Source organism: Gymnoscopelus microlampas, assembly GCF_963454915.1.
Source record: "Gymnoscopelus microlampas genome assembly, chromosome: 22".
Lineage (NCBI taxonomy): Eukaryota > Metazoa > Chordata > Actinopteri > Myctophiformes > Myctophidae > Gymnoscopelus > Gymnoscopelus microlampas.
In genome coordinates, this window is record NC_139959.1 from 29,936,959 (window position 1) to 29,964,505 (window position 27,547).

The 27,547-nt window shown below is 41.1% G+C and overlaps 1 protein-coding gene across 2 annotated transcripts in view; it reads left to right on the forward strand.

Annotated features, from left to right (window-relative positions):
* The first annotated feature begins 2,513 nt into the window (after positions 1 to 2,513).
* Positions 2,514 to 27,547, forward strand: part of mllt10 (MLLT10 histone lysine methyltransferase DOT1L cofactor) — a 69,154-nt gene continuing 44,120 nt past the window's right edge. For both annotated transcript variants that reach the window (XM_084048791.1, XM_084048792.1), the window contains exons 1-7: positions 2,514 to 3,079; positions 9,625 to 9,704; positions 13,899 to 13,953; positions 17,987 to 18,096; positions 18,744 to 18,847; positions 20,609 to 20,702; positions 24,360 to 24,470. In XM_084048791.1, the coding sequence (XP_083904917.1) occupies positions 2,971 to 3,079; positions 9,625 to 9,704; positions 13,899 to 13,953; positions 17,987 to 18,096; positions 18,744 to 18,847; positions 20,609 to 20,702; positions 24,360 to 24,470 (663 nt within the window). In that variant the 5' untranslated portion in view covers positions 2,514 to 2,970. The remainder of the gene's footprint in view (positions 3,080 to 9,624; positions 9,705 to 13,898; positions 13,954 to 17,986; positions 18,097 to 18,743; positions 18,848 to 20,608; positions 20,703 to 24,359; positions 24,471 to 27,547) is intronic.

A 27,547-nucleotide genomic window follows, 5' to 3' on the forward strand; every position in this document is an offset into this window, starting at 1 on the left:
AGCAGGACATGAGATTTTTTATTTTTCAATAAAATAATAAACACTTGATCCTGTAGATCAAGTAGTGCTGACTGAACATGAAGTTTGCTAATTTCTATTTCAGGATGCAGGAAGTGTAGATGGACAGGAACACTTTTAAAAATAATCAACTATTGATTTGCCATGGAAAATTAGATATTGGTTGTCATTGTTATCTTATGTTTTGGTTTGAGTAATGATTCTTGAAATAATAGTTACTTTATACCCTACTCTATGCGTACTGTATTTTCCAGTAGGATAAATGATATTCTTGAAAAAGGTCCCAAAGAGTCCCACATTGCACGATTAATAAAATAAACAAAAGCTTTGTATGAACAAAATAAAAAAGCTTTGAGTTGAACAACACTGTATTTTGGGGATAAACTTAAAAGGCTTCTGTGCTATATGATTTATCCATCTAATAATGTCTATAGTATCCCAAAGTGACAAATCCATTATGCACGTTTTGCAGGTTTAACCACTTAAACCCCAAATCCTTGATTGGAGTCCCTCAGGGCTCAATACTAGGGTATCGCCAAGCTCACACCGCGTTGTGATCTCACAGCTTGAGCTTGAGCTTGGCGATCAGCTATTTTCTGCAAAAGTCATTCCCACAACATGGATGCTGGGGTTTAAGTGGTTCATTTTCTTACAACTATTTTCAACGTCAGTACACACACACACACACACACACACACACACACACACACACACACACACACTTCCATTCTTGTCATTGTAACATCACATTCATTTTCTATGTATACCTCCAGTGGTGGGTACTGAGTAAATGCTTAAGTATTCAAAAGTATATTTTCTTTTTAATATCAACGCATTGCTGTGTTTTCACAATGCATTTACAGAACCTTGCAAGTCTCTGAAACCACCTAATGAATGCACTGACTTGCGAAGAACCAGGTCCACTATGCTAGCCTACACAAGGCCTAGCAAACTTCTGCATATAAATCTGAACATAAATATACTTCATTAGTGTCCAGTCCACCACAACCATAGTGCCAACAGTAACAATGTAACAATGCACTGTAACAATGTAACAATCAACTGCAACAATTCACTGTAACAATCAACTGCAACAATGCACTGTAACAATGTAACAATCAACTGGAAGTAACAATGTAACAATCCACTGTAATCAACTGTTATTCATGCAGTGCTGTGTTCTACCGTGTTATGCTATATACGTAGTATGACGTGCAGATTTTTGTTTTAAGCGTAGCCCTCTACAAACCATTTCATCCATTGACCACGCGCGAGCGACCGCGATCACGCGCATGTCCTGCAGGGAATGATTATCTTTTGCCCTCCAAAAAAACCTAGAACACACCACTGTATTCATGTAACAGCCAGCCCTAACAAATGTAACAATCCACTGCAACAATGCATTGTAACAACCAACAGTAACAACTATACTAATCAACTGTAATCATTTAACAACCAACAGGAACAACTTTAACGTTTAACTTACTGCACCAACGTAACAGTCAACAACAGTAACAATCATCAGTAACCATGCATTGTATGTATCAAGAGAAGAAACCATGCACTGTAACCCTATAATAACGACAGTAACAACCTTGCTCTCTCTAACGCTGTAAGTATCAACAGTAACCATGCTTTGTAACCCTGAAAGTATCAACGGTAACCATCCACACTGACAGCCTCGTGGTGCTACAAAGTTTCAAAAGCATCTCCTCAGCCATGTGGGAACTAAAATGGCACGGGGCCGTTCTCTGGGGTGTGTGTGTGTGTGTGTGTGTGTGTGTGTGTGTGTGTGTGTGTGTGAGAGAGAGAGGGGGACGGACCAATCACACCCCTCCTTTCATCCACTGTCAGAGCCTGTCAGAGGTACGTAGGCTACACACGCTCACGCTTGCCGTCACTTTTTTTTTCTTTTCCACAAATCTTTATTTATAACAATCATGGCATACAATACAAAACAAACACAAACAAATAAGTTATTAATACATCAATACAACAACATTAGAGCCATGGGGGATTTACTAACAGAAAACATTAAAGAGTGAACACAAAAGGACAATTATTTTTTTTAGTACATAGTTACAGACAGTAGCCTACAGGTGTACATTTGTATTCCCTTTTTTGTTGTTGCTTTGTTCCCCTTTATCTCTGTATACATGGAAAAACAACAATAATAATAAAACATTTGATTAATAATAATAATTTAAAAAAGGACAGTTCTTGCAGCTTTCTTATTTTTTGATTCATAAATTGTTTTAATGTAACTGCTTGGCTTCAATCTCAAATACAATGGGGGAAAAATGGATTTATGATGTGCAATTTAGCTAGAATAATGAGCAAATGAATTATAAATACCTATGTTTTCTTACTATTACTATTATTATTATTGAAGCCAAACAGTACATATGGCCAGTGAAGAGTCCTTCCTTCCTTGCGTGATGACGCACTTCCCCTCGACGTCGCCGCTAGCTCCGCTTCTCCTTCTTCTCGCTCAACCCCGCCGCGATGAAGAAGTAGTAGTGGATGTTTTGAAAAAAAAAAGAAAAAAGAAAAAAAAAAAGAACGCTGTCGGGGGGGAAAAATACAAGCAATGTAAACACGACTTTAAAAAAATAACCATGCCGTCCGGACCGAGCGGAACCTAACGCATAAGGTATTTATTTATTTCTCCAGCGGCCGGGGACCGAGCGGACCGGACCGTGCCGTGACACCGTGCGGTGCGGGGGGAAGGTTTGGTTTTCTTCCAGCCAGGCCGGAATCCTCGCATGTCGGCCAGCCTGCCGCCGCTGGTGTGTCTCCTCCACTCCGCCGCAGAACAACAGATAGAAGATAGACGATAGAAAGCCGCTTGTGTGTGTGACCGTGTGTGTTTGTGTGTCCGTCCGTCTGTTCTGACACGACGAGCGACGACGGACGTTGCTTGCCCCGGTGGTTGTTGTGGTTTAGTGAAACATGAAGGAGATGATCGGAGGCTGCTGCGTGTGCTCGGACGAGAGAGGCTGGGCAGAGAACCCGCTGGTCTACTGCGACGGACACGGCTGCAACGTTGCGGTGCACCAAGGTAAGAGAGCCCTGGACAGTCACAGGACATATAGGGGGGGATGTGATGTTATGTGGTGGTCCAAGGTTACGGTCAGCCATGGTCAGGGGTCGTCCTGTGTTGGCCTGGATTGATTGGCTGCATGAGGGCATGAGGAGGGCCATTCTAGCTTGTATACAGTGTGTGAAATCATGGGGTTATTTAACTCTGATAGAGAGAGTATACAAATACAAAATGGAATCAAATGGACCATTCATGTCCATTTGGTTCCATTTCGTATGCTGTCAAGAGTTGCACATGGCTAAATTAGAATTGGTGATTTTACTGTGTACAAGGCTTTGGGTCAATCTGCTTCCAATGTTGAAATCCAGTCCTCCTCGTAACTCACAAAATGGAATCAAATGGACCATTCATGTCCGTTTGTATTCTGTCAGAGTTGCACATGGCCAAATTAACAGTGGTGATTTTACTGTGTACAAGGCTGGGTAGGTCAATCTGCTTCCAATGTTGAAATCCAGTCCTCATAACTCTTGAGAGTATACAAATGGAACCAAATGCTACACATGGCTAACATGAACAAGTGATTATTTGCCTGTATACATGTGTGTGAAATCATGGGTTCAGTTAACAATGCGACTGTGAGAGTATACAAAATGGAATCAAATGGACCATTCATGTCCATTTGTATACTGTCAAGAGTTGCACATGGCTAAAATTAACATGATGATTTTTACTGTGTACAAGGCTGGGGGTCAATCTGCTTCCAATGTTGAGATCCAGTCCTCGCAACTCTGAGAGTATACAAATGGATTTTCCATAACATGAACAAGTGATTATTTTACTGTGTACAAGGGGTAGAGGGGGCCAATGGTGAAATCCAGTCCTTGAGTGCTGTTCTGTTTACACTTTTGGATCGAATTGGTATTTGGCAAGTAAACAATTGTTGTCGTTTTGCTTATTTGCATGTAGGCCTCCTCTGGTACATAGAAAGCAGTGCTGCTACGTTCCCCACTACAAGCATGCCACTCTGATAACCTGCAATGTTTACCAACCGAAGTAGCTTCTGGGCATAGGCCAACTAGGACATAGGCCAAGTGTACATGTGTTTTGACAACCAACTGTGCTGACAGGTCAGCATGTGTAGAACTGTACAGTAACTGCTAATGCACGGTACTGTTTTTGTAAACAATGCACATTGCTATCACGTCGAATCAGCGGACTGTAGACTTAAAAAGAGTTGAGTCACTTAAATCTTAAGGAAGTTAAAGAAACGTTTAAATAAACGGTCATGACAGGCGCTCTTACTGAAGAGCAATGTGATTAAAGTTCCTGTGTGGTGGCCTGTACGTTTATTTCAACTTCATAATAAAGTTTGTTGTCACATCACAAGTTTACACCAGGCATTAAAGCGCAGATTCAATAATTTTGGGCTATGGTTCCTACGAATTGATCTTACAATTGTAAATAGATAAGAGTGAAAGTAAAAAATGTCAAATATCAAAACAAATATCAAATATACTAAGTACTAAGTAACTAATTAAATATACAAATGCACACGTTCTCTTGAGCAAAACCTGCAAACAAAATACTTGTCCCAAACAAAGTATTGTATCAGGAGATGTTAGACTGTCATACTCTTGATATGACTATCAGGCATTTACAGTTGAAATCCAATTAATGTACAGTAGATTTACACTTATCTCCATAGAGAAATAAATGTATGATTACTTAATTGCGACCGTAGGTCGCACTTACTACAGAAAGCTGCTCCAGGTGTCCGTCCGTCACTCCGTCACACACGTCACACTTTTGCCCTGCTCATATCTCCGCACCCATTGCCCCGATCCATGCCACATTTTGCACACACACTCCTTACCTGCCAAACTACACCCTCCAAGGACCCCCGGAGCTCCAGGGACCCCCAAGTGTAAAAAATGAGCACATGTGGACAAATTACCAAATGACCACCCCAACGGGGCTGCTCACGGGGCATTCCCGGGGACCACCCACTCCTGGTGCTCCAGAACGGATGCAAAAGTGGTGGCGCCCCCAGTGGAGGACCCCCTGCCACTGCAGCTCACAACTAGGAACCAATCGCCGTTACAGCCCTCTTCTGTATACATGTGACCTACGGTCGCTTATCTCCCGATTAGGGAGTCTTACTGGTTAAAATGTCGCTGTATTATTTTGTATGTTGAAGTGTGTCACATTTATTAATTAGATTTACTCTGACTTTGAAACAATGGTTTGCACCTTATGTATGCTCTTGAAGAGTCTTCAACTGAATTAATAAGCCATTTTCAACATGTCGGTATAGTCAGACACACACACTGTACACAGAATATCAGAAGTTAATTGTTCTCATGTCCAGTTTATAGATTATTTGACTTAAGCCAACAAGCTAAGCATTTCATTTTCAAATCAAATGTCTGGATTAATGCTGTTGTAGTGGATTATGGCCGTCTGATCAGGACAGAGATAATCTATAAACTTGTGGAGGTAAGCTATTTACAGTAACACAGTTTGCCAAGACAGTGATCAGCTGGACTCCATTATGATTATATCCATATTTCAAGAAGCTACAATTTCTATGAAAGGACAAGAGTTCCAGTCACATTGCTCCTGGTTCCATGTAGGCTATACTCTTAGTCATTTGTATCAGGCTGGGACTTAGAATAAATATTTCTTTCTACAAACTCAAGTAAGTAGGTCAGAGTGGCTTATTGTTGGTATTGACAGAGAACGAGAGTGTCTATCTCCTTTTCTATACACTAGACCGCTGGGAGATGGATTGTTGAAGTGGACTTCCATCAGCTCCCAGTACTTACCGCACGACTTGGTTACCGAAGCTGTGCTACTCACATGCTGAGTTGGCAGTGCCGGCATCAATACCAGGACCTTGTGGTCCAAAGAAGAGTGCTCTACCTGCTGAGCTATCCCCAAATTCTATATCCATATTCCATCATCCATGAGTGTTGAGCACAGGAAAAAACAAAACAATGTTCAAAAAGCTGCTTAAGCTATTGATATTGTGTCATAGTGCAATCATAACAGAAACGCCACAATGTGAGCTTTTGTTTTTGGGGGAAATAATGTGCAGTACCAGGGCCATTTGAGCTGAGATGTAGTCCAGTTGATAGATCACATCATCACACATTTTGTATGTGGTGTGATTTAATATTATTATACTATTTCCATGAAAATCTGTGACAAAGGTTTGGACCGGGGCAATATATCAATATTATATCTGTATTGATGCCAGACTAGATGTCGTCTGGGATTTTGTATACTGCAATATCATGAGTTCATGTGTGTTCTTTCCCTGCTTTTAAACATGTAAGCCATATTTTATACTATACTATAAACTAAAGTATATAAAATAGCTAATCTACAAGCTCACAACGCATGGCATTGCGATGCGTTGTGAGACTGTAGATCTGCATCCTACAGCAGTGCACACGTGCAGCTTGTTTTGATGATATTGTTGTGCCGGCGCCGTAGGAAATGGACAGAGTCGTCGGCAGCCTTTGTGTATTTATATCGGGGCAGTTGATCATGTTTTTGTATGGTTACCACTCCATCCATTCAGTTATTCTCATGGTTATTCCACCTCTGAACTCAAATTCAACTGAATCTGCCAACAATTTCAAGATATGATCCTGAAGTCAAAGGACTACTATTCAGGGTGGGGAGGAGTACAATAGCTTAAAGCCCCCTAACCGGTGAGCCACCTTAAACTGTGACAGAGAAGCGGTGATTTGCACATAGACTCTTTTATACCTGGCGCCAGCCTTAAAAAAGAAAAGTCATGCATTTATTGTACAATTGTACAACTTTGCACATCCACAGGACGCTCACAAGCTCAACTTTGGTGGCAATCGCTTAACCCACAAACAGACAAAACATTAATAGTACTGATATCACTCCCACTACCCCTGGGTCACTACCCCTGGGTCACAGCTTTATTTTTTATATTGGATTTCCCATAAGGGAATCTTAGATCAGTCATATAAAACTACGTTCCAAAAATAATAAAATATACTTCAAACCACCCTGGCGATTTTGTCAGGTATGGGGACTCTGTGTCGTTTATGATATTGAGTTACATTTGATAACGTCTGTGTTTGTTACCCTAAATTAGTACAGCTTTTCTGTCAGTTGATGATGCTTCCTATCCATATGAGTAAAATCGGCGGGGTGATTTGTTTATTTCTGTACAGTTCTTATATGACGTGATCTAAGATTCCCCAATGAGAAATCCAATACAAAAAACAACGCTGTGACCCCTGGGATAGCGCCATTTAGCGGCAGTGATGTCAGACTTTGGTGCTCTATGGCGATTGTGATAGTCTTTTTGCATGTTTGTTGATGACCGCCAATGACTGTCACTCGCACGATTATAGAATAACTGAAATGTTGTTCAAGCCACACAGTGTCAATAAAAATGGCAGGGTTAAATAGCCCAGCGAACTGGCTAACGGTGAGAATTAGTTTTTCTTCCTGTTACGGAACTGAGCAGGAATTGTGAGGAGAGAGAAGACAGTGTAAACGGTGAAACAAAAACACGATTGATTGACGCTAAACCGCGTCATTGGATGCTGAAAAATGCTTTAAAAAAATGGTAGAGCGTCACACCTGTCATGCTGCGATAAGTGTCGGGCATCAGTTTTATAGCTTTATGTCACTGGCTTCCATTGAAAATGACTTGTATCCTGTTGCTTTGTCACCACTTGTATGATCACAGCATCAGGCTTACACATAAAGTACATTTACAGTGATGCTGATAGGCCTGCATCTCCGACGTATTATATTAAGAAAAGACGCATTCAAATCAAAGTCTGTGCGTCCCGGACTACTGTTGTGAACAACAAATTCCAAGAGAAATTGTGGTAACAACAAAAAAAATCCTCCCGACCTGTGGGAGGCAGCAAAGTGCCGTAAGGCATCAAGTGTGGCGGAATCTACATGAAGAAGAAGGATAAAGTGGTTCGCTACTGAGGCAAAATATGGCCCAAAGAAGGAATACAAATGTATAGTGAACAATTAAAAGTAGACGAACATAGCTACAACATAGCAGAGACAAAGAATCACACAAAGAATAAGACGGAAACGATAACATTGAACAATAACCCGGAAGTCCAACCACTACGCCATATGTCTTCAATAGGCGGACCGTGGTCCATGACCGGGCCGCGGCACAACTCTCTGCGGATCTTGGCCAAATTATAGTTTTAGATGTATATAATTTGTATTATTGTGCGAGTTACCGCCACCGCGAGTCAGAATTCTCCGTTTTATTCATTGCATGCAATGCTCTGAATGTAGACTGATTCACTGTTCATTCAGCATTTCTGATATTGCTTTATAAATGTCTCCCACCCCCTTGTTTGTCCACTGAGGTTTGCCATGCCCAACACATCTTCAATTAACTCCCCCTTTGCGTCATCATAATACCTCACAAACACCATCAACTGAGCATTAACAGTGGTGTCAGTGGACTCATCCACTGCTTGGGAAATGCACTCTGCGGTTTGTATTCCATCACAAAGCTGTGCCCTTGTGATGGAATACATCACAAAGGCACAGCCTTCAAAAAAAATGTCTTTGCCTTCAAACATGGTGTCCATCACTTCAGTCAAACATTCTGCAATTTCTCTCATTAAGCAGCAGTGTTTGACACAATGCACCATAGTTCTTTTTTTGCACCTTACTGACTGAGATCTTGCCATCTGTTTACCAGAGGATAGGAGATTTTTTTTTGTTAAAAGGAAAAGTACATTTCATTTTAGCATGTGTATGTGAATATTTGAATTCCTGAGACACTTGATTCACCCACTTGATTCACCTTTAGTGCAAGAACAGCACTACAGCTTCCCCCCTCCTTTCCTGTGCTCCCTTGTCTGTTTGTAAAATGAGGGTTCTTCCTTATATAGTTTTGGGGGATTCTTGGAGGGGGTGTGAAATGGTATTTGAATTGTTGTTCAAATTAAAAGCACTACAATTTGTCCTCCTTTCTTAGGGTCCTTTTGGTCTGGGTTTAAAAAGAAAAGTGTTCTTTATTGTGCCACACAATACCTCTCCTGGTTATTAACAGAAGACTTTTTGGAGGGGAATATTTGTCAAAGTGAAATGAAATATTTTCATTCTCTGCACCCCTGTATTGTTAGGAGGGGATCCGATTTGTATAAGCTTGGCTTGACCAACTTTAATAAATTGACCTTTGTCTTAATCAAAAATATATTTGTGCACCTTCAAGATTTGTATTTGAGTACCTTTGCACTACGATATTGTATTAGTTAGGATAGGTCAACTGGGTAACCTGCAATATGTTGAGGTCAGGAGAATCAACCTTTTGAATATTCATGCAGAAACCAAAGTTTCTGCATGAATATTGACTACCTGATACGATTGTCAACTGTCATTGTTTAACAAAAACTGAAGAGTTAAGCTTAACTCAAAATGTGGTTATATTTGTCCAGTAAATGTGGAGGAATACTGATTGCAGGATATTTTTTTGTCATTGTGACTGACTCTCCTCTCCTCTCTGTTTCCCCTCTCCTCCCCAGCCTGTTATGGCATCGTACAGGTGCCCACTGGACCATGGTTTTGCAGGAAATGTGAATCTCAGGAGAGAGCAGCCCGTGTGGTGAGTCTAAATACTTCATCCATTCATAGTGGGTTTTGTGTAAATTCGTAGACAAAAAATATGGTGTGCCCTGACAAGACACGCAACACACGACACAGGACTGTGATTATTCATCAATATATGGTGGTGGCACAGGGGTAAAGTTCTTGCCCACCATCATGGAGACTGGGGTTTGATTCTTCTGTGGTGCCTCAGACTGGACAAACAAACACATTGGGCACGTTCGAGGGTGGGAAGTGAGCAGGGGTGAACGATCTCTGTTGTATTAGCAACTCCTTCTGCAGGGAGCGGACCTGGGAGGGATGGCAAGTTCCTCTGCATACGTTACGCTCTCCTGGTGAAACTCTCCACTGTCAAATGTGACTGGTGGTGATGTGTATCGGAGGAGACATTTCATCTGTTGGTTGCTAGCTGAGTGTAAAGTGAATATGAAGGCTCTTGAGATGAGCCCCATAAGGGTATGTTCACACTGTCTGCCCTTTTTATGAAGAAAAGGCGCTGCCTGCTATTCACCTGTTTCCTAGGCTGTGTGTTTTCCACTTCCTGTCGATTTCATTGGATATCATTGGTCATCTGACCAGTTTCATTGGATTTCATTGGATCAAATCGACAGGAAAACACACAGCCTAGGAAACAGGTGAATAGCGTTTGTTTCTGCTGTCAGGAGGCCGGAACAGCCGAAGGTGAGGGATTATGTTTTCACTCCTGTGTGAGTCTTGTCTGTCTGTCTATGAACCGCTAATCTCTGGCACCGTTTGACCAATCGGTGTGAAACTTTGCACACACACTCCCAGTAGGCCAAGGAAGAACCTCTGCAGTTCTTTTCTTTAAAAAAAGAAGACATTTTTCACAAAAGTACACGTACACCCCCCCCCCCACACACACACACACACCCCTGACCCCTCCCCCTCCCCACATACAAACCCACATACATAAAGGATAGCACAGATAAAACATCAAAACATAATCAAAAATAAAGGTACATAAAAGAAAAAAGGAACAACAAGAAGAGACAAATCTGCTGTATAAACATTAAGTAGCTTCAAGAAATAATAGATCTAGTCTGAGATAGCTGTAGATAACAACCTATAACATCTCTGATACAGGTAGGGACAACGTTTCCATATAGTCCAAATAAGGTTGCCAAATCTTCAAAAATGTTTCTTAAAAGATAAGTAACCTTCTCAAGAGGAACACAACTGTTCATTTCTGAGAACCATCTCGCAATGAGGAGGGGGGAGTCAGACTTTCATGTTATCTCTGCAATTCTTTTCAAATTGGCCTATAACTCTTGAACCATAGGTCCTACATTCAAAGTTCCCCTTTTTCTGGATTCCTTGGATCAAGATGAAACTCACCACATAGGCCACGCCCATTTTCATATGACAAGGTTTTCAGCCATTTTGTTTTCTTCAAAACACACTTTTGTGTGTTTTGCTATTATTCTTCCATATTTTGCCAAAACTCATGCAAATCGCTACACATAATCTCTGTGGTGATCATGCTGTACCTGTCAGCTTTTTGTGATGCATTCTAGAAGTGTTACCTAGTAGTTATAATGTGCTGTTCTACGGAGCTTCTAATGCATTATGACCAGCAGTCGTGTTGTCGGATTTTCAGGGGACAGCCCTAGATCATTTTGCAATTTTGATTATTTTTTGTAATTATTGTTCAGCTCAGGTGATTTGTTGATTTGCTTTTGTATCTTACTGTCTGCTGCTACATGTGTCGTGTATTAGTGCTGCACGATTCTTGCTCAAATGTGAATCACGATTTTCCTCTATAAGAATTGAGATCACGATTCTCACACGATTCTCTTGTAAATATATAAATAAATAAAAAATCAATGTAAAAAAAAACAAAAAACGCCATAATTTAAAATCGAGATTGCATAGGTGTCTGAATTGAGATCACAATCTTTTTTCGATTAATTGTGCAGCACTATCGTGTATGTATGTGTCTCTCTTGATGCTGGGTTCTTATTAGGGTTAGACAGAGATTGATAATCTGCTGCGTTGTAGTACCTGGTTAGATAAAGGTTTCAAAAGCCCACCCATCTGGCAGATAACACTAAAACAAACATTTAAAATATTTGTAAACGCTGCTTTGACCCGAGTCTGCGGAGAGATACAGGAAGTAGCTGTTTGACAAGGCTTCCATGTTCCACACTTTAGATCCATGTGGTGGTAGAACAAATCAAATCAAATCAAGCTTTATTTATAGAGCACATTTAAAACAACCGAGATTGACCAAAGTGATGTACACAGTAAAATCAAAGCATCAACAAAACATTATGCATGTGCAACGTGCAATTAAAGACAGTTAAAGCGGACAACCGTAGTATTTCCACTTCAGGTGAAAAACTACAGCACATTAAAAACATGGCAGATTAGTATGTAACACAGCTGCACCAACCAAATGAATGAGTGTGTTAGATTTTCATAGAGCCAAGGGCCAATGTGCAAGCATGATAGACAGTATTGACACACCTCAAATCTAACACACCGTTATTCATTTGATAAGCTGCTGTTGTGTTGCTTATCAGTGTGTACTATAGCATTGATTCTCATCGGGGGGGACCCCCAGCTAAAGTAGTTAACATAGCACACAATCATTTTAACCACTTTATATGTTGGCAATTTTTGTAAATATTTGAAAAATATTGAAAATGTTTTGAACATTTTGAATAATTTTGATTTTTTCTTTTCTTTTTACCTAAATCTTCTCTTCTGCGGGTCCCTGCCACAAAATATTTTCAGATGGGGTCCGCAGTCAAATACATGTCAATTTGGGGGTCCTTGACATGAAAAAGTTTGAGAACTACTGTACTAATGGTACACAGTGATGGCAGCCTGCCATGTTTTTATCCTACTGTAGTTTTTTCAAGTGAAAAACAAACTTGAGGATATTGCAAGTGGGCCCCCAAATAATTGTCAAAACGCTAAGATTTTATTGATAACATAATATAATATTAATAGATAATGTAAAGATATATTATATATTAATGAATTACATATATATGTCATGGTATACAAAAGTGTTCATGGTGATACAGATAAATAGGATCTTAAAGTATACTAGGATAAAGCTAAGCAGATGAGATGGGAAATTTTAAACGACATGCCAACGACATACAGGATTACAAAGCAAGCAAACAGATAAACAAAACTAGATTAAGCAGTAAAAAACTGCAATCAGACATTTGACTTGATTGCTCTAATGGTCTTGAGCAAGAAAGGGAGAAGAAAAGGAGAGAAAAAACTATATAGCTTAACCATTTTCAACCTGGTGTCCCTATTTAAGCCATGTCATTATAGGCGGGGGAAAAAAACTAAATGAAACTATTTTAGAATATAAAAAAAAAAAAGTTAAGTATAAAACAGGGCTGAAGTGGTTTAGCGTCAATATTATTAGATTAATCAAAAAAGTTATTGATAGAATAATCACTAGCATATCTACAAGCTCACAATGTGCCGCGATGCAACGTGTTGTGAGTTTGTAGATTGACTATCTTAACTGTTTTCCACAATTGTAAAACAAACAAAAAATAGAAATAACCTGGTTAATTGCCCAGCCCTAATAATCAGAATTTTCAGCCCTAGTGCACATGGCAGCCTATCTGGACCGTCAGGGCTTGGTGGGAGTGCAGACTGCCTTGGCCGTTAGGCTTAGAAGGACGGAACAGAGAGATAATTGCCCAAGGTCTCACTTGTGTACACACACACACACACACACACACACACACACACACACACACACACACACACACACACACACACACACACACACACACACACACACACACACACACACACACACACACACACACACACACACACACACACACACACACACACACACACACACACACACACACACAGAAGAGGAGGAGACCGAGACTCAGCCTGAGGCGGTAGATAGCGAGGATGTTTTACTGAAGAAGATCATGGCCTTGTGCCAAGGTTGCTCAGGCCCTTACAATCCCTGTAAACACCGGTTTCCCCTCCTCTGTGGCCTAGTTACCTCACAGGGCTGCACGTCGTTTACATACACACACACACACACACCGGCCGGTATTTACGGCCTGTGGTGTCGCCGACGTGCCGCTCTGTGTTTTTCCTCGACGCCGGGTCGGCTTCGGTTGACACTTTCTCTCGCTCCTCGACTTTAACGCTGTTGTTTCTGTCTCAACAGAGGTGCGAGCTGTGTCCTCACAAAGACGGAGCCCTCAAGAGGACAGATAATGGAGGTGGGACGCGCACGCGCACACACACACACACACACACTTGTATTTTGCCTTCCTTGCTTATTTTGGTCATTAATTGTATGTCACGCAGGGCTAAGTTTTAAGGCGTGTGAGACATGCTGGGAGAGTTATGTTGTTGTTGATTGTGTGTGTGTGTGTGTGTGTGTGTGTGTGTGTGTGTGTGTGTGTGTGTGTGTGTGTGTGTGTGTGTGTGTGTGTGTGTGTGTGTGTGTGTGTGTGTGTGTGTGTGTGTGTGTGTGTGTGTGTGTGTGTGTGTGTGTGTGTGTGTGTGTGTGTGTGTGTGTGTGTGAGAGTGTTGTCTCCCTGTGCCATCCATGCCAATCTATGTTTTATGAGTGTGCGTGTTTATGAGGGGGAGGAACAGGCCCAGTATAGTGCGCTCTCTCGGCCCTGTGAGGAGTCTCCTCTCTGGGTTCATGGGGAGGTCAGCTTGTTGGAGACTGTAAATATTCTGTGAGTGTGAGTCAGGGAGAGCCACAGCTGTGGGATTGTGTCCAGGCCTGCAGGGAAGCATGAGGACAACACTAACACACTCCGTTTTACTACTTTCTCTCTCTCTCTCTCTCTCTCTCTCTCTCTCTCTCTCTCTCTCTCTCTCTCTCTCTCTCTTATTTAGCCTTCCCGTGACCCCGCTCTCCCTCTCTCCCTCCCTCTATCCTCTCTCGTTCTCCGTGCTGTTGTTGTCCTCCTCTCTAGTGGATGTGCGAGGCAGTCGCTGTTATTTCAGGTGGAACAGTAATAAAGTGAGCAAACACTACAGGCTCAGTGAAGTCTGATTTATCCTTGCTGCGGCGCATCGTGTCTCGCACCCCAAAGAAATAGCAGATCTACAAATCCACAGCGTGTCGTGAGCTTGTAGCTGAGATGTACAGAAAAATTAAAACAATAATAAATACATTCATACAATTTCCAATCTACAAGATTGCAAAGAATACGACATGGGTACTGTAAATGGAACCTGCTACAACACGACTACAGTAATTGATGGTTACAATTAGGGTCCAGCTGCTATTCAGCCAGCTCTTTATCCCATCCAATCTGTCATTTTAAGAGTTTAGCTATAACCCTTATTTTATACTTTGGCTATTCAAAAAGTAACAGATCTACAAGCTCATGAGCTTGTAGATTTGCTATTTTTGAGAAATCTTGAAAATGTGTTTTTTTTTTAAAGGGAACATTTTTGACTCAAATCTTTGCTTCTGGAGTTTCCTGGAACAAAATATATTCAGATGGGGGTCCGCGGCCAAAAACATGACATTTTGGGGGTGACATGAAAAAGTTTGAGAACCACTGATCTAGCAAGTTTAGCAACACATGTTTAAAAAAAAAAAAGGATTTAGAAGACACTTTTGGATGCGTTCCAGGATTGAATGGGTTAAGGAGGAGTTAAGCATTCTCTCTCTGTCTCAGGTTGTTGGTTCTTGCACACACACCGGTGCCCTTGTTGGCAGCTCGATAAATTACACAAGATGAAAGTATTCTGCTGAAAGCCCTTCGGAAACCATTCCATTCATTTATTTTTTCATACTAATGTTCGCAAAGAGCCTCCCCCCCCCCCCCCCCCCCCCACAACTGTGAAGCCTTGAAAAGAATCATTAAGGTCTTTAAACCATTCAGCTCTGGGAACACATCTACAAAGGTCTTCTAAATCAGTTTTCTGCTGAAAACCGTATGTTGCTATAATATCAGTGGTTCTCAAACTTTTTCATGTCAAGGATCCCCAAAATGATATTTGGTTGCCGATCCCATCTCAAAATATTTTGTTCCAGGGACCCACCAGAAGCAAATATTTGAGTTTCAAATGTTCGCTTTAAAAATATATATATTCAAAGATTTGCACAAATTTTCATTATTTAAAAAAAATTGCAGATCTACAAGCTCATGGCGCGGCACTCTGTGCCGGTTATAGCTCAAATCTAAAATGACATAGATGCGTTCCCGGATTGAGTGGGATAAAGTATTGGCTCAATTATGTCTTGAGGCTCTTCAGTGCGTTGCGGGGATGAGTAGTGTACTTGAATAAAATAAAATGTATCCCACGATTTTGCAACCCCATTTTTTTTGTCTAAGTAATTCTGGGCGCTACACTCCCTCTGCCTCCCGCTATCTGAATAGTATACTTTTAAACAGGTGACGGGTCGCACTCAGAGTGAGTTTGTTTCTTTTAATTTCTTGTAATTTGTCTTTACAAGAAAGGACAAACATTTCGGCTATCCAGCCTTCGTCAGTGTAAATAATTGTTAATTCTGACAGCAAATTCTGATTTAGTCTCGGTCTTAGTCTTTTGAATAACACACCATTTAGTTTTAGTCCTATTTTAGTCATCTGAAATTGTTTAGTCTTAGTCTAGTCCTAGTGGACTAAATACCAAAATCTTAGTCTTTTAGTTTTAGTCAACAACATTGTTCTAAGAGCATAGCGCACCAGAGGAGTCAGAGCTGTGGTAACAAAAAGGGGATGACCCTTACAGGTCTGTATGTGCGTTTTGGTGGTCCTTGAAATAAAAAAGTCAAGAGAACCACTGGTATTGTAATTGTATTGCAGACGTCAGTCCACATACTGTACCAGCTCTGATAAACCGGTTCCGGAAACGGTTCCAATTGTGCTGGAATCGATTGCGGCTCCTCAATTCCGGGTCCCAACCCTAATTTGTTGTAGAGGAAAAAAAGGAGTGGGCCTTGCAGAAACCCCTTGGTGGACCCGGTCAATGAAGCATATAGGCCTTAAAGGAGTAATTCACCAAAAAACGTACTTATTTTCGCATTGAATTCATGGAGATTTTTTTGTTTTTGTCGCATTCCTGAGCCAATAATTTGATAATAATAAAGACTCTAATGTATCTGGTATGAGACAAAAAGGAGACTCTTTGAGACAGCACAATCCTAGAGTGCCGCTTTAACGCTGAGAGTGTAAAAAAAAAAAACTGTCCCCTTAACAGCTCCGTTCTTCTTTACACTATGGGTGTTAAATTAACTAACAGAGATTGTGCCGTGAACACGTAGACTCGCCGCGCTGTCGGCTCAAACATAAGTCCTTTTTAGGCGAGCAACGTTCGCAGTACGAACGGAGGCGCTCAACTTTGTTTGGTTCCGTCGCTTCTTCTCAGGCGTTTCCAGGGGCGTTAACCACTTAAGCCCCATACGTTGTTGCATTTAAACCCCATACGTTCTGTTTTTACTCTACATTATATGTCTACGCTGAAAATAGACAACGCGTTGTGAGCTTGTCGATCTGTTATTTTCCTGAGAAAAAGTGTCCCCCAGAATACGGATGCTGGGGTTTAAGTGGTTAAAGTGTTAGTGCTCGGTTCGGGCCGGGCCGGTGGGGGGGCGTGAGGGGCGGTGGGGTGGCTGCAAGAAAATGGCCATGCCACTTTTTATAGTCCTGTTTTATAGGTCTCTTCAGATTCTTGGAGGGGACTTCAAAACAACAACACGCTCCTGTTTCACACCCCGCCCCATCCGCCCCGCCCCTCCCCCCTGCCCTCCCCTTATACCTCCTGTCCTGCTCACAGGGTCAAAGGCAGGTCAGGGGTTCAACTGTAAGTTTAAGCCCTGTTTTTGTTTCCGCTGCGGGGTGGGTGTGGGGACGTAAACGGAGCCCCCCCCCCCCTCTTCTTCCACCTCCATCTGACCTCCTGCTCACCTCCCTTCAGCTCCTCCTCAACTCCTCGTCAACCCGGCCGTTTATCTCTCACGACCCCCTCCTGTCACTCTACTGCCCTCTGTTTGCCTTCACTGACTGACACCTTTATGCGTGTGTGTGTGTGTGTGTGTGTGTGTGTGTGTGTGTGTGTGTGTGTGCGTGTGTGAGGCCCACTGTGAGTGTATCCATTATTTGTGTTTCACGCTATCAATGAATGTGTTGTAATTTGTGCATATGACGTGACTGTATTGTAATTTTGTAGCGTGCGTGTGTGTGTTACGTGGGTGTGTGTGTTTAACACATTCGTCTTAATTTATGGCGTTTTTTCCACTGTGTGTGTGTGTGTGTGTGTGTGTGCGCGCGCGTTTAGGCTGGGCCCATGTGGTCTGTGCACTCTACATACCTGAAGTGGAGTTCGCCAACGTCTCCACGATGGAGCCCATTGTTCTGCAGTCTGTACCACATGACCGCTACAATAAGGTAACGCGCGCGCGCGCGCGCACACACACACACACACACACACACACACACACACACACACACACACACACACACTCACACTCACACACACATATTAAAGTCTATGCACAGAAAACATACTTCCGTTAGCTCACAAATTATGTTCTGTTTAGTTTCACACTTTCATGGATTAAAGTTCTCAATCTTATTTTATGGAATCCTGTCGTGGACCAAAAATAGCTGATCTACAAGCTCGTAGATCTGCTATTTTCGGTTATTAGTTATTTTAAGATGAAATTGACGGAGTAATAGAAGTGTTCAAACTAACAATAGAATAGATTATTAAAGAGTGTTTGAATTGGTCAAACTAGCTATAGAATGCATGTTCAGAAGCATCTTCCATAAAAACCCTAACGGTCTGGGATGTTTCATAAATGGAAATGTTAATGCCTCGATCTGCGATTTCTGCAACTGGAATGTAGAACATAGGTTTAAAACAATATGAACAAAAAATAATTCTACACAATGTGCTAATTGTTTAGGAAACACTCTCAAATCGCAGATTGGGACTTGGCCTAACAAAAAGAGAGTCATGAGATTCTATTTTGCTTTAAACCATGCACTTTTGTGTGTCTATAATGGAAATGTGTGTGTTTGTTTGTGTGTAGACGTGCTACATCTGTGAGGATCAGGGCAGGGAGAGTAAAGCTGCGAGCGGCGCCTGCATGACCTGCAACAAACATGGCTGCCGACAGGCCTTCCACGTCACATGGTGAGACGCATTCAAATCACTCCCAACTTTATTGAACCAAAGATGGAGCTCTCAAGAAAGTTTCCAAAGTCGTATGTTTGTCCGCTGTCGGGCAGAAACCTGTTATCTCCATATTTTAACTTTTCGTGTTTTTTCGTAAATGAACGCCTCACTTAATCATACTTACAGCGTCATACAAAATCCTCAAAAGTAGCGGATCGATTTGCTACTTTTGCTATTTTTGAATTTGAATATGGAAAAGTAACAGTTTTGAACATATGAGGTTTCCACCCAACAGAGACGATATACTTTTTAATTTGCTATCCTGGAAACAGAACTAGAAGGTAGTAGAAGCTTATATGCATTATGCACACTGTACTTGGAATGGTCACTGTTGTTATTTGTTGTCAGCTTGAAAGCGTCTGTACTAAAGTCACCGCGAAGTCCGGGAATGCATTTGTCATTTTTAGATTTCTTTGGCTATTCAAAAATAGCAGATATACAAGCTCATCAAGCTTGTAGATCTGCTATTTTTACTTATATTTTTTTTAATTGTGAAAATTTGTGCAAATTTTTGAATATATATTTTTTAAAGCGAACATTTGTAACTGTCAGATGTCTCAACAAATGTCTTCATTTTTCTGAAAAACTTTCATGTCAAGGACCCCCAAAATTATGTTTTTGGCCACCGATCCCCATCAAAATATTTAGTTCTAGGGACCCCCAGAAGCAAAGATTTTTGAAAAAAAAATAAAAAAAAAAAATATATATATATATATATATATATATATATGTATTATATATATATTCAAAAATAGCAGATATACAAAGTCGTATGAGCTTGTATATCTGCTATTTTTGATTAGCCAAAGTATAAGAATAATGGTTAGCTCAAATCTAAAATGACACAGATGCGTACCCGGTCCTAATGGGTTAAGGTCAGGGCTGTCATGTCACGATTGTGAAATATTACTTGACTATTAATTGTCACACAAATTGTTTTTGGCATTCGGCATTGAAACATATTTACAATAAAAAATCCATTTCTGTTTGGCTTTTAGGCCATAAAAACATATTTTAATAACTTTGTACTTTCAAACAAAAATAATAATAAATAAACTTAAAAAAGAAATAGCCTATCTACATGCTCTGTTGTGCATCTGCCATTTCCACTATTTCAACTATATTTGAAAATATATGAACATTGTTCAACATGGAAACGATTATGCAAAAAAGTATTGCAATTATCTCAAACTAGACCATACCCGGTCGACGCATCCGTGGGGGGATATGCGCACATGATCTGGCAACCCGGGAGGCAGTTCGTCCCATAGCTGGGCAGCCCCGTAACCATGGCGACAGTGTTTTACACTAAAACGCTAATAAGAAGCTGAGATTTGATGAAATTGAAAAACGGGCTTCACAGTTAAGTTCAGATGGTAATGGTCAATGGCTGTGTGCAAAATCAGAGCAATTGCTCTAGCCACTGAGGAGAACCGGGTAGCTTCACCTATTCACCACTACAGACAGAGGTTACTAGAATTATAGTAGGATAATTGCGATCAGTTAATAATTCTAACAGGCCTAATTAAAGTTTGTGTCTCTTTCCCTCTCTTTCTGTGTGTGTGTGTGTGTGTGTGTGTGTGTGTGTGTGTGTGTGTGTGTGTGTGTGTGTGTGTGTGTGTGTGTGTGTGTGTGTGTGTGTGTGTGTGTGTGTGTGTGTGTGTGTGTGTGTGTGTGTGTGTGTGTGTGTGTGTGTGTCTGTCATCATGTGTGCTTCAGTGCCCAGTTTGCCGGGCTGCTGTGTGAGGAACAAGGTTCAGATGCAGACAACGTCAAATACTGCGGCTACTGCAAATATCACCACAGCAAATTGGTAAGCCCCCCAAATGGTTCATGTATTTCCTTGTAGTGTTGAACTCCTTGTGTATGCCTGAAAGCTATTTTAGCTTTAAAATAAATAAATAAATTGACCTTTTATTTGACTCTCACTAACACTTGATCGAATCATGAAGAATGTACGTTATTCGAAATACTGTCGACATCTTAATCTGTCAACCCCCCCCCCCCCAAAAAAAACCTAGCTGATCTTGTAGCCACCGTAAACATGTGGTATCAAACGGCCACTCCGCGCTCCGGCGGTCGGTCGGCCCGCTGGGACAACCGTGTCATTGTAATGCGATGCTGTGAATGAATGGCCGCGGTGACGAGCGGCTCGTCATTCATGGACCCATCTCTTCACACTAGCTGTGTCCCCATGCCAGGACACTCTGTAGTCACTGGCCGTCGGTAATGGAGGGGGGGGCATTGATTTCACCCCTGTGTGTTGTGAATCTTAGACACAAGTGGCTGCTGTATTATTGATAGTTGATGGTGATTAATGTGTTGCGCACAAGCATCCAACTTGGTTTAGGATTTCGTTTTTTTTTTTGCTTTCGCATGCAACCAAGGACCAAGCAGTATCAAGATTTTGCATTGCAACTGTGACACAATGAGAAATAGCTTTCACCTGACTTTTCAACCCATTCAATTCGGGAACGCATCTGTGTCATTTTAGATTTCTTTGGCTATTCAAAAATAGCCAATGAGCTTGTATAGCTGCTATTTTTATGTGAAAATGTGTGCAAATCTTTGAATAAATATATATATATATATTATATATATATATATATATACACTAACTCAAATCTTTGCTTTTGGGGGTCCCTGGAACAAAATATTTTGAGATGGGGGTCCACGGCCAAATACATATCATTTTTGGGGTCCTTGACATGAAAAAGTTTGAGAACCACTGATATATATATAGCAACATAAGTAAAACAAATTAAAATAAAAAGTTAGGATTTAGAAGACATTTGTAGAATCCTGAGAAGCAAAAATGTTATTAAAAAAAATACATATATTCAAAGATTTGCACATATTTTCACGATTTTCCCCCAAAAAATGCAGATCTACAAGCTCATAGCGCGGCACTCTGTGAATAGCCAAAGTATAAAATAATGGTTAAAGTGGTTACACAGATGCGTTCCCGATTTGAATGGGTTAAAGGGGTTCTGTCATTTAATCTACTCCCCCCCCCCCCCCCCCCAGCAATATTCTCTCTCTGTCAGAGTGCCCCCCCCTCCCCCTCCAACGCTTTCTCCTCCAAGATCAAGCTGGGCTGACTGGGATTTGATCTGGTATTATACAGATGAAACTCGGGTGTCCTCTAAAACAGTGGTTCCCAAACGTTTTAGCTCAAGACTCCACTAGAGAAATTAGACGTTTGCCTGGGACCCAAACTAAGGGAAAACAGAAGATCTACAAGCTCACAACGCACAAAAATAAGTCCCGACCCCACTGTTGGGGAAACTGCTCTAAAAGCATATTTTGATTTGTTTTTCGGTGACGTCCACGTACGTATATAGTGGAAGAGGAACGATTTGACACGAGACACGTTATGAGCTTGTTGATCTGCTATTTTTTGGGGCTAGTGCCACCCAACAGCAGCGATATCATGTCCTTAGCGCAACGTTCAAACCTATCGGCCATTGCTGCGCTCAAACGTCCCGATTCATGTTATTAGCACAAATAGCTTAGCTGAAACAACGTAAGCATGGAACGTCTCACGGTCGTGTGGTAATGATTCAAAGCCGGGTTGTAAATGACCGGTGTTGTGAGACAACAGCCAGGAGGACGAAAAGAGCAGTGCTCCTCTCCCAAAAAAGTTGAACTGTGTCCAGCTTGACGCTGTGCCAAAAAAACGCCGGCCGCCGGGAAGTGCTGGGAAGGGGGAGCGCGCCACCAGCGCCGTCTTTACCACAGAAATGCATGGCAGACTGGTGCTGCCAGCTCAAAAGGGCGCTCTCTGTGGACTCGGCCCCCTTTAGTGTCACACGATCTCATGGCGTTATACAGAGGGCCCTTTTTTCATCCCGGCAAATATTTCTTGAGGGAAACCGAGCCCCCCCTTACAAGCCCAGGAAGTCCATACTGACACCAGACCTCCACACCGGACGAGACCAGGGGGGCCAGGGGACTTGTGTCTGGGTCACAGAGATGAGGAAGGGGAAGAGAGGGGGAGGAAGGAGGCGAGGGCATAGGGGACGTTCTTAGTGGGTTAGTGGAAGTTAAATGTCCTTAGCGAAGCCCACAGATCGATCTGTTCAGGACGGAGTGATCAAATCAAGTCTGGCCTCGCTTTTCAAAAAAAGGCTTCAGTTGGAGATATTGTTTTGGTAGTGGGTGTTCAGCAATCTGCTCTCTGCCTTCTATGAGTGACTGGGTGCTACAGTACACATACAGTATAAACCACTGGTTCCCAAACGTTTTAGCTCGAGACCCAAAAGAGAAATGTGCAGATCTGCTATTTTCGCTACTTCTTAAATTTGTTTTCTTTTTTTTAAAAGATTAATTATTTTTTCCTTTTATGCCTTTATTTGTAGGGTAGTAGTCTGACAGGAAATGGGGAGTGACATGCAGCAAAGGCTCTCAGGATCGGGACTCGAACCCGCAACGCGCTGTCATGCTACTTTTGAGTCTAGGTGCCTGGACCGCTACGCCAGCTGTCTAGGCCAAACATTTGTTTTCTAATTTAGGGAATTGCTTTGATCATTTTTATTTTATTTGTGAAATTCTTTTTGAAAAATGTTTGAATTTGTTTTCAGCTCATGAAAATGTGTGAGATTTTGTGGAAATCTTTAGAAAATCTTTTAAAACAATAATGAATGAACTAAAAATGACTAACTAAAAATAAAAAGATATTCACTCACCCCACGAAAATGGACCCACAACCCACAAATGGGTCCCGACCCACTGTTTGGGAAACAGTGAACCACTTACTCTTGTAAAAGTCAAGCTGTGCATCTCACTAACACCAGCCGTCCATATTGTTGCTGTTGGGTGGAAACCTTTTTATGTCCGAAATCGTTCTTTTTATTATCATTGTAAAACCATTACAAAATAGCAAAAATAGCCAATCTACAAGCTCACACCGTGTCGTGATGAGCTTGCTACTATTTGCTATGTCTATTTACTGCTATTCTGCTATTTAGTTGAAATATGGAGATACATGGTTTCTGCCTAACAGCAACGGTCTGTTTGATAATGGACTGTCCCTCCCCCCTTGCATGCAAAGTTGAAGTGACGAGCAACTGAAAAGTTCAGTTCCTCCAAAAGCCGTACTATAGAATGGAAGACAGTCAATGATGTTAACTTAACAATGATTGATATGAAATGTAAGCATATAGTATATAAACATATACCATATGCACTCCTGTAACAAAAACAATCTAAATTATTTGTGTTTCAAAATGTCTTATTTCATTAAAGTTGATTTTATTATATATATTTTTTTATCATTGATGAATCAAATAGTTTGATTAACTGTTGCAGCCATAGTTAGTATGGTTACTAGTATGGTTACATTTAGGCATGGGTTTGAAGATTGATTAATTAATTTGAGTTACGGTTAGACACTGTTAGTATGGATAAGTTTAGATGTGGATTTTGTTTGTGTTTCATTTATTTGGTCATTTGTTATGCTTTATTTCAGATAGGCGAGTGTAGAGAGACAGGAAATCAAGGTCAGAGAGATGGGAGACATGCAAGACATGATGGGAGTTGGATTCGAACTCGGGTCCTCGCGACACACAAGGAACATATGGTCAGTACACTGACCGACTGAGACACCAGGCATGGGTTTGACGGTTCAATGAATGAATTTACTGTGAATTAATAGGTATACCGTCAATATGGTTTAAGTTTAGACATGTGTTAGGTTTGTTGTGTTTTGATTAATTAATTGTAGTTGATGTTAGACTGTTTGACGGTTCAATTCATTAATTTAAATTAAGCCTAGGTACTGTTAGAATGGTTAAGTCTGGACATGGGTTTGGTTTAATTTGAGTTAATGTTAGACTTAGCATGGTTAAGTTTAGACATGGGTTTGGTTTGGTTTGGTTTCATTAATTAATCTGAGCTAATGTTAGACTTTTAGTGTGGTTAAGTTTAGACATGGGTTTGGCCAAGAGAGAGCATACCTGCCAACATTAGACTGTGAAAAATCAGGAGATTTTCTTGGAGAGACACACACACACACACACGCACACGCACACGCACACGCACACGCACACACACACACACTAAAAGTAAAAATAGATTAAAATAGAGAGTAAAGAGTAAAATAATAATAATAATAATAATACAAGCAATTTATATAGAGCTTTTCTAGATCCTAAGTCGCTTTACAAAACAAAACATCTAAAAAACGTTATTATGAAAATAACTGTAAAAGTGTATTTGATGCTTTTATCAGGCTGTACTAGCATAGGAAAAGGGTTGCCCAAATATCTGGAGAATTTCAGAATGCATTTCAATTCAGGAGCCAAGAAGGAGACGGGGTAACAATTCAGCTGAATGTCCAATGCCATCCCCAGAATATGGATGCTGGAGTTCAAGTGGTTAACAATCTTATTGGCACAAACGCGTGTAGGAAACGTACAAACGGTACAAAAAGAAGCTAATAGCTACGCAGCAATTCTCCCAAGCAGCGTTCAATCAAAGTAAATCAAATGGATTTACTTTGCAAATATAACAGCCAGATGCACAAGGCCGTGCATGTGTTTTATACATGCATGATGCTCACACACTCGGGCCTGGTTTGTACTTAGTCGAGCGGCGGTGTAGCATCGTAGAAATATTGCGCTACACAATGCGCTACCGAGTATAAATCAGGAGTCACATTCTCTAAAGCACTCCTGCACCCAGCAGGAGACCCACTCCAGTCCACCCCTCCATAAGTCCACTCACTCACTCACTCACTCTCTCACACACACACACACACACACACACACAAAACGTTGCGGGGAAGGGAAGCATATATGAAGTATGGACCATTAGCACTTTTAGAACGGTGGAAGAAATGGCAACGAATGGGTGGGAAGGCGTTGCAGCATTTACACGCACACACACACACACACACACACACACACACACACACACACACACACACACACACACACACACACACACACACACACACACACACACACACACACACACACGTGCGCAGATGCACGCATCATGTGACATTTTTCGATGTTAACAAACGCTGATGGAAAAACCCATGCTGCTATATTGATTGGGTTTGAATGGCTTTGGACGGCGGGGCATACTGCCATTAAGCCGGGGACTGTATGGATGACAGCAACGTAGAGAGAGGGAATCAATGGGCTACGGATAGAAACGTTGTTAACACACTGACTTTCATCAGATTCTACTTGACGGATGTTTACGCTGCGTTAAAAGGCTGATTTATACTTGGGCAATGCAAGGCAAAGCAGTTTCATTTGTATAGCGCATTTCAACAACCAGGCAATTCAATGTGCTTTAAAGTTTACACAGAACATCAAGCAAAGGGAACACAATTATACAATAACATTAGGATGCATAAAACAAAAGAAGTACAAAAATAGCAGATACAGTTACAGTGCAGAAGAGAAAGGAAAACAAAAGAAATATAACTCAATCAAAGACGGTGGCAAACGGAAAGGTCTTTAGTTGTGTTTTAAAAGAAATAAGAGTGGCAGCAGACCTGCAGTTTTCTGGGAGTTTGTTCCAAATATGTGGTGCACAAAAACTAAATGCTGCTTCCCCACATTTATTTTAGTTTTTTGGGACAGAAAGCAGACCTTTCCCAGATGACCTGAGAGATCTGGATGGTTCATGATATCGCACAAGATCAGAAATGTATTTTCTTAGTTTCTTACTTAGTTGCGTCTTGGTGTCGTGCACCGAAAATAGCAGATCCACAAGCTCAGAACGCGTCGCACTGCGACGCGTTCTAAGTCCTCCTTAGATCGGCTATTTTCGACGCAGGCCACCGACACGCAACTAAGCAATAACTGAGGCGTATTAGTGGCGTATTGTGTTAGACCGGCACAGGTCACTGTGCAGCTTTTACGTGCACACAAATGGTTAAAAATAAATGTTTATGACTAGGGCTGCAATTATCCATTATTTCCATAGCGATTATTCTGTTGATACATTTTTGAACCATCAAATAATTATTTTACAAAGAAAATACATTTCAATTAATCGATGAATCACTTAAAATCTTATTTTATACTTTGTCGCACAATGGTGTTATGAAAAAAATAACCGATTTAATCTTGCTCATGTAGGATAATCGAGAAGCAGTTTTCTTTCTTTTTTTACTTGTATATAAACGAGAAAAAAAACAACTAGTAGTATAATTTACTTAATTGATTAGTCTGATAAACCACTTAACCCTGTATTATACTTTATTGTACAATGGTGGCGTACAATAGCTTGTTGATCGACTAGTTTTAAAAAAAAATCTCCGTTCATTAATTGAGGCAAAAGTTTGAAATAATCATGCCAGCCACTACATAGAAATGTCTGGAATAGCATATTTTCCTTCCACTGTTTTCAGTCTTCGGTACGGGGGTGGTGCGGGGTAGGATCCACCCATTGATTTGTCCGCATTAGTTTTGCAATCAGTAGCGCTGGGGATTCCTGGCACCCAGCGGTGTCTGATTACAGATGTTTCCCTCCACATTGATCGCCACCCTTGTCACACAGCCAAACTTTTAATGTTTACACAGAATTAAAAGCGCTGTTTGTTTGTTTTGAAGCGTAATCAGATTGATGAGCCGCCCCCCTCGACCACAAAACCCAAAAGAATGCCCCCCAAAAAGTTTAGATTTTGAGTGGTTTATT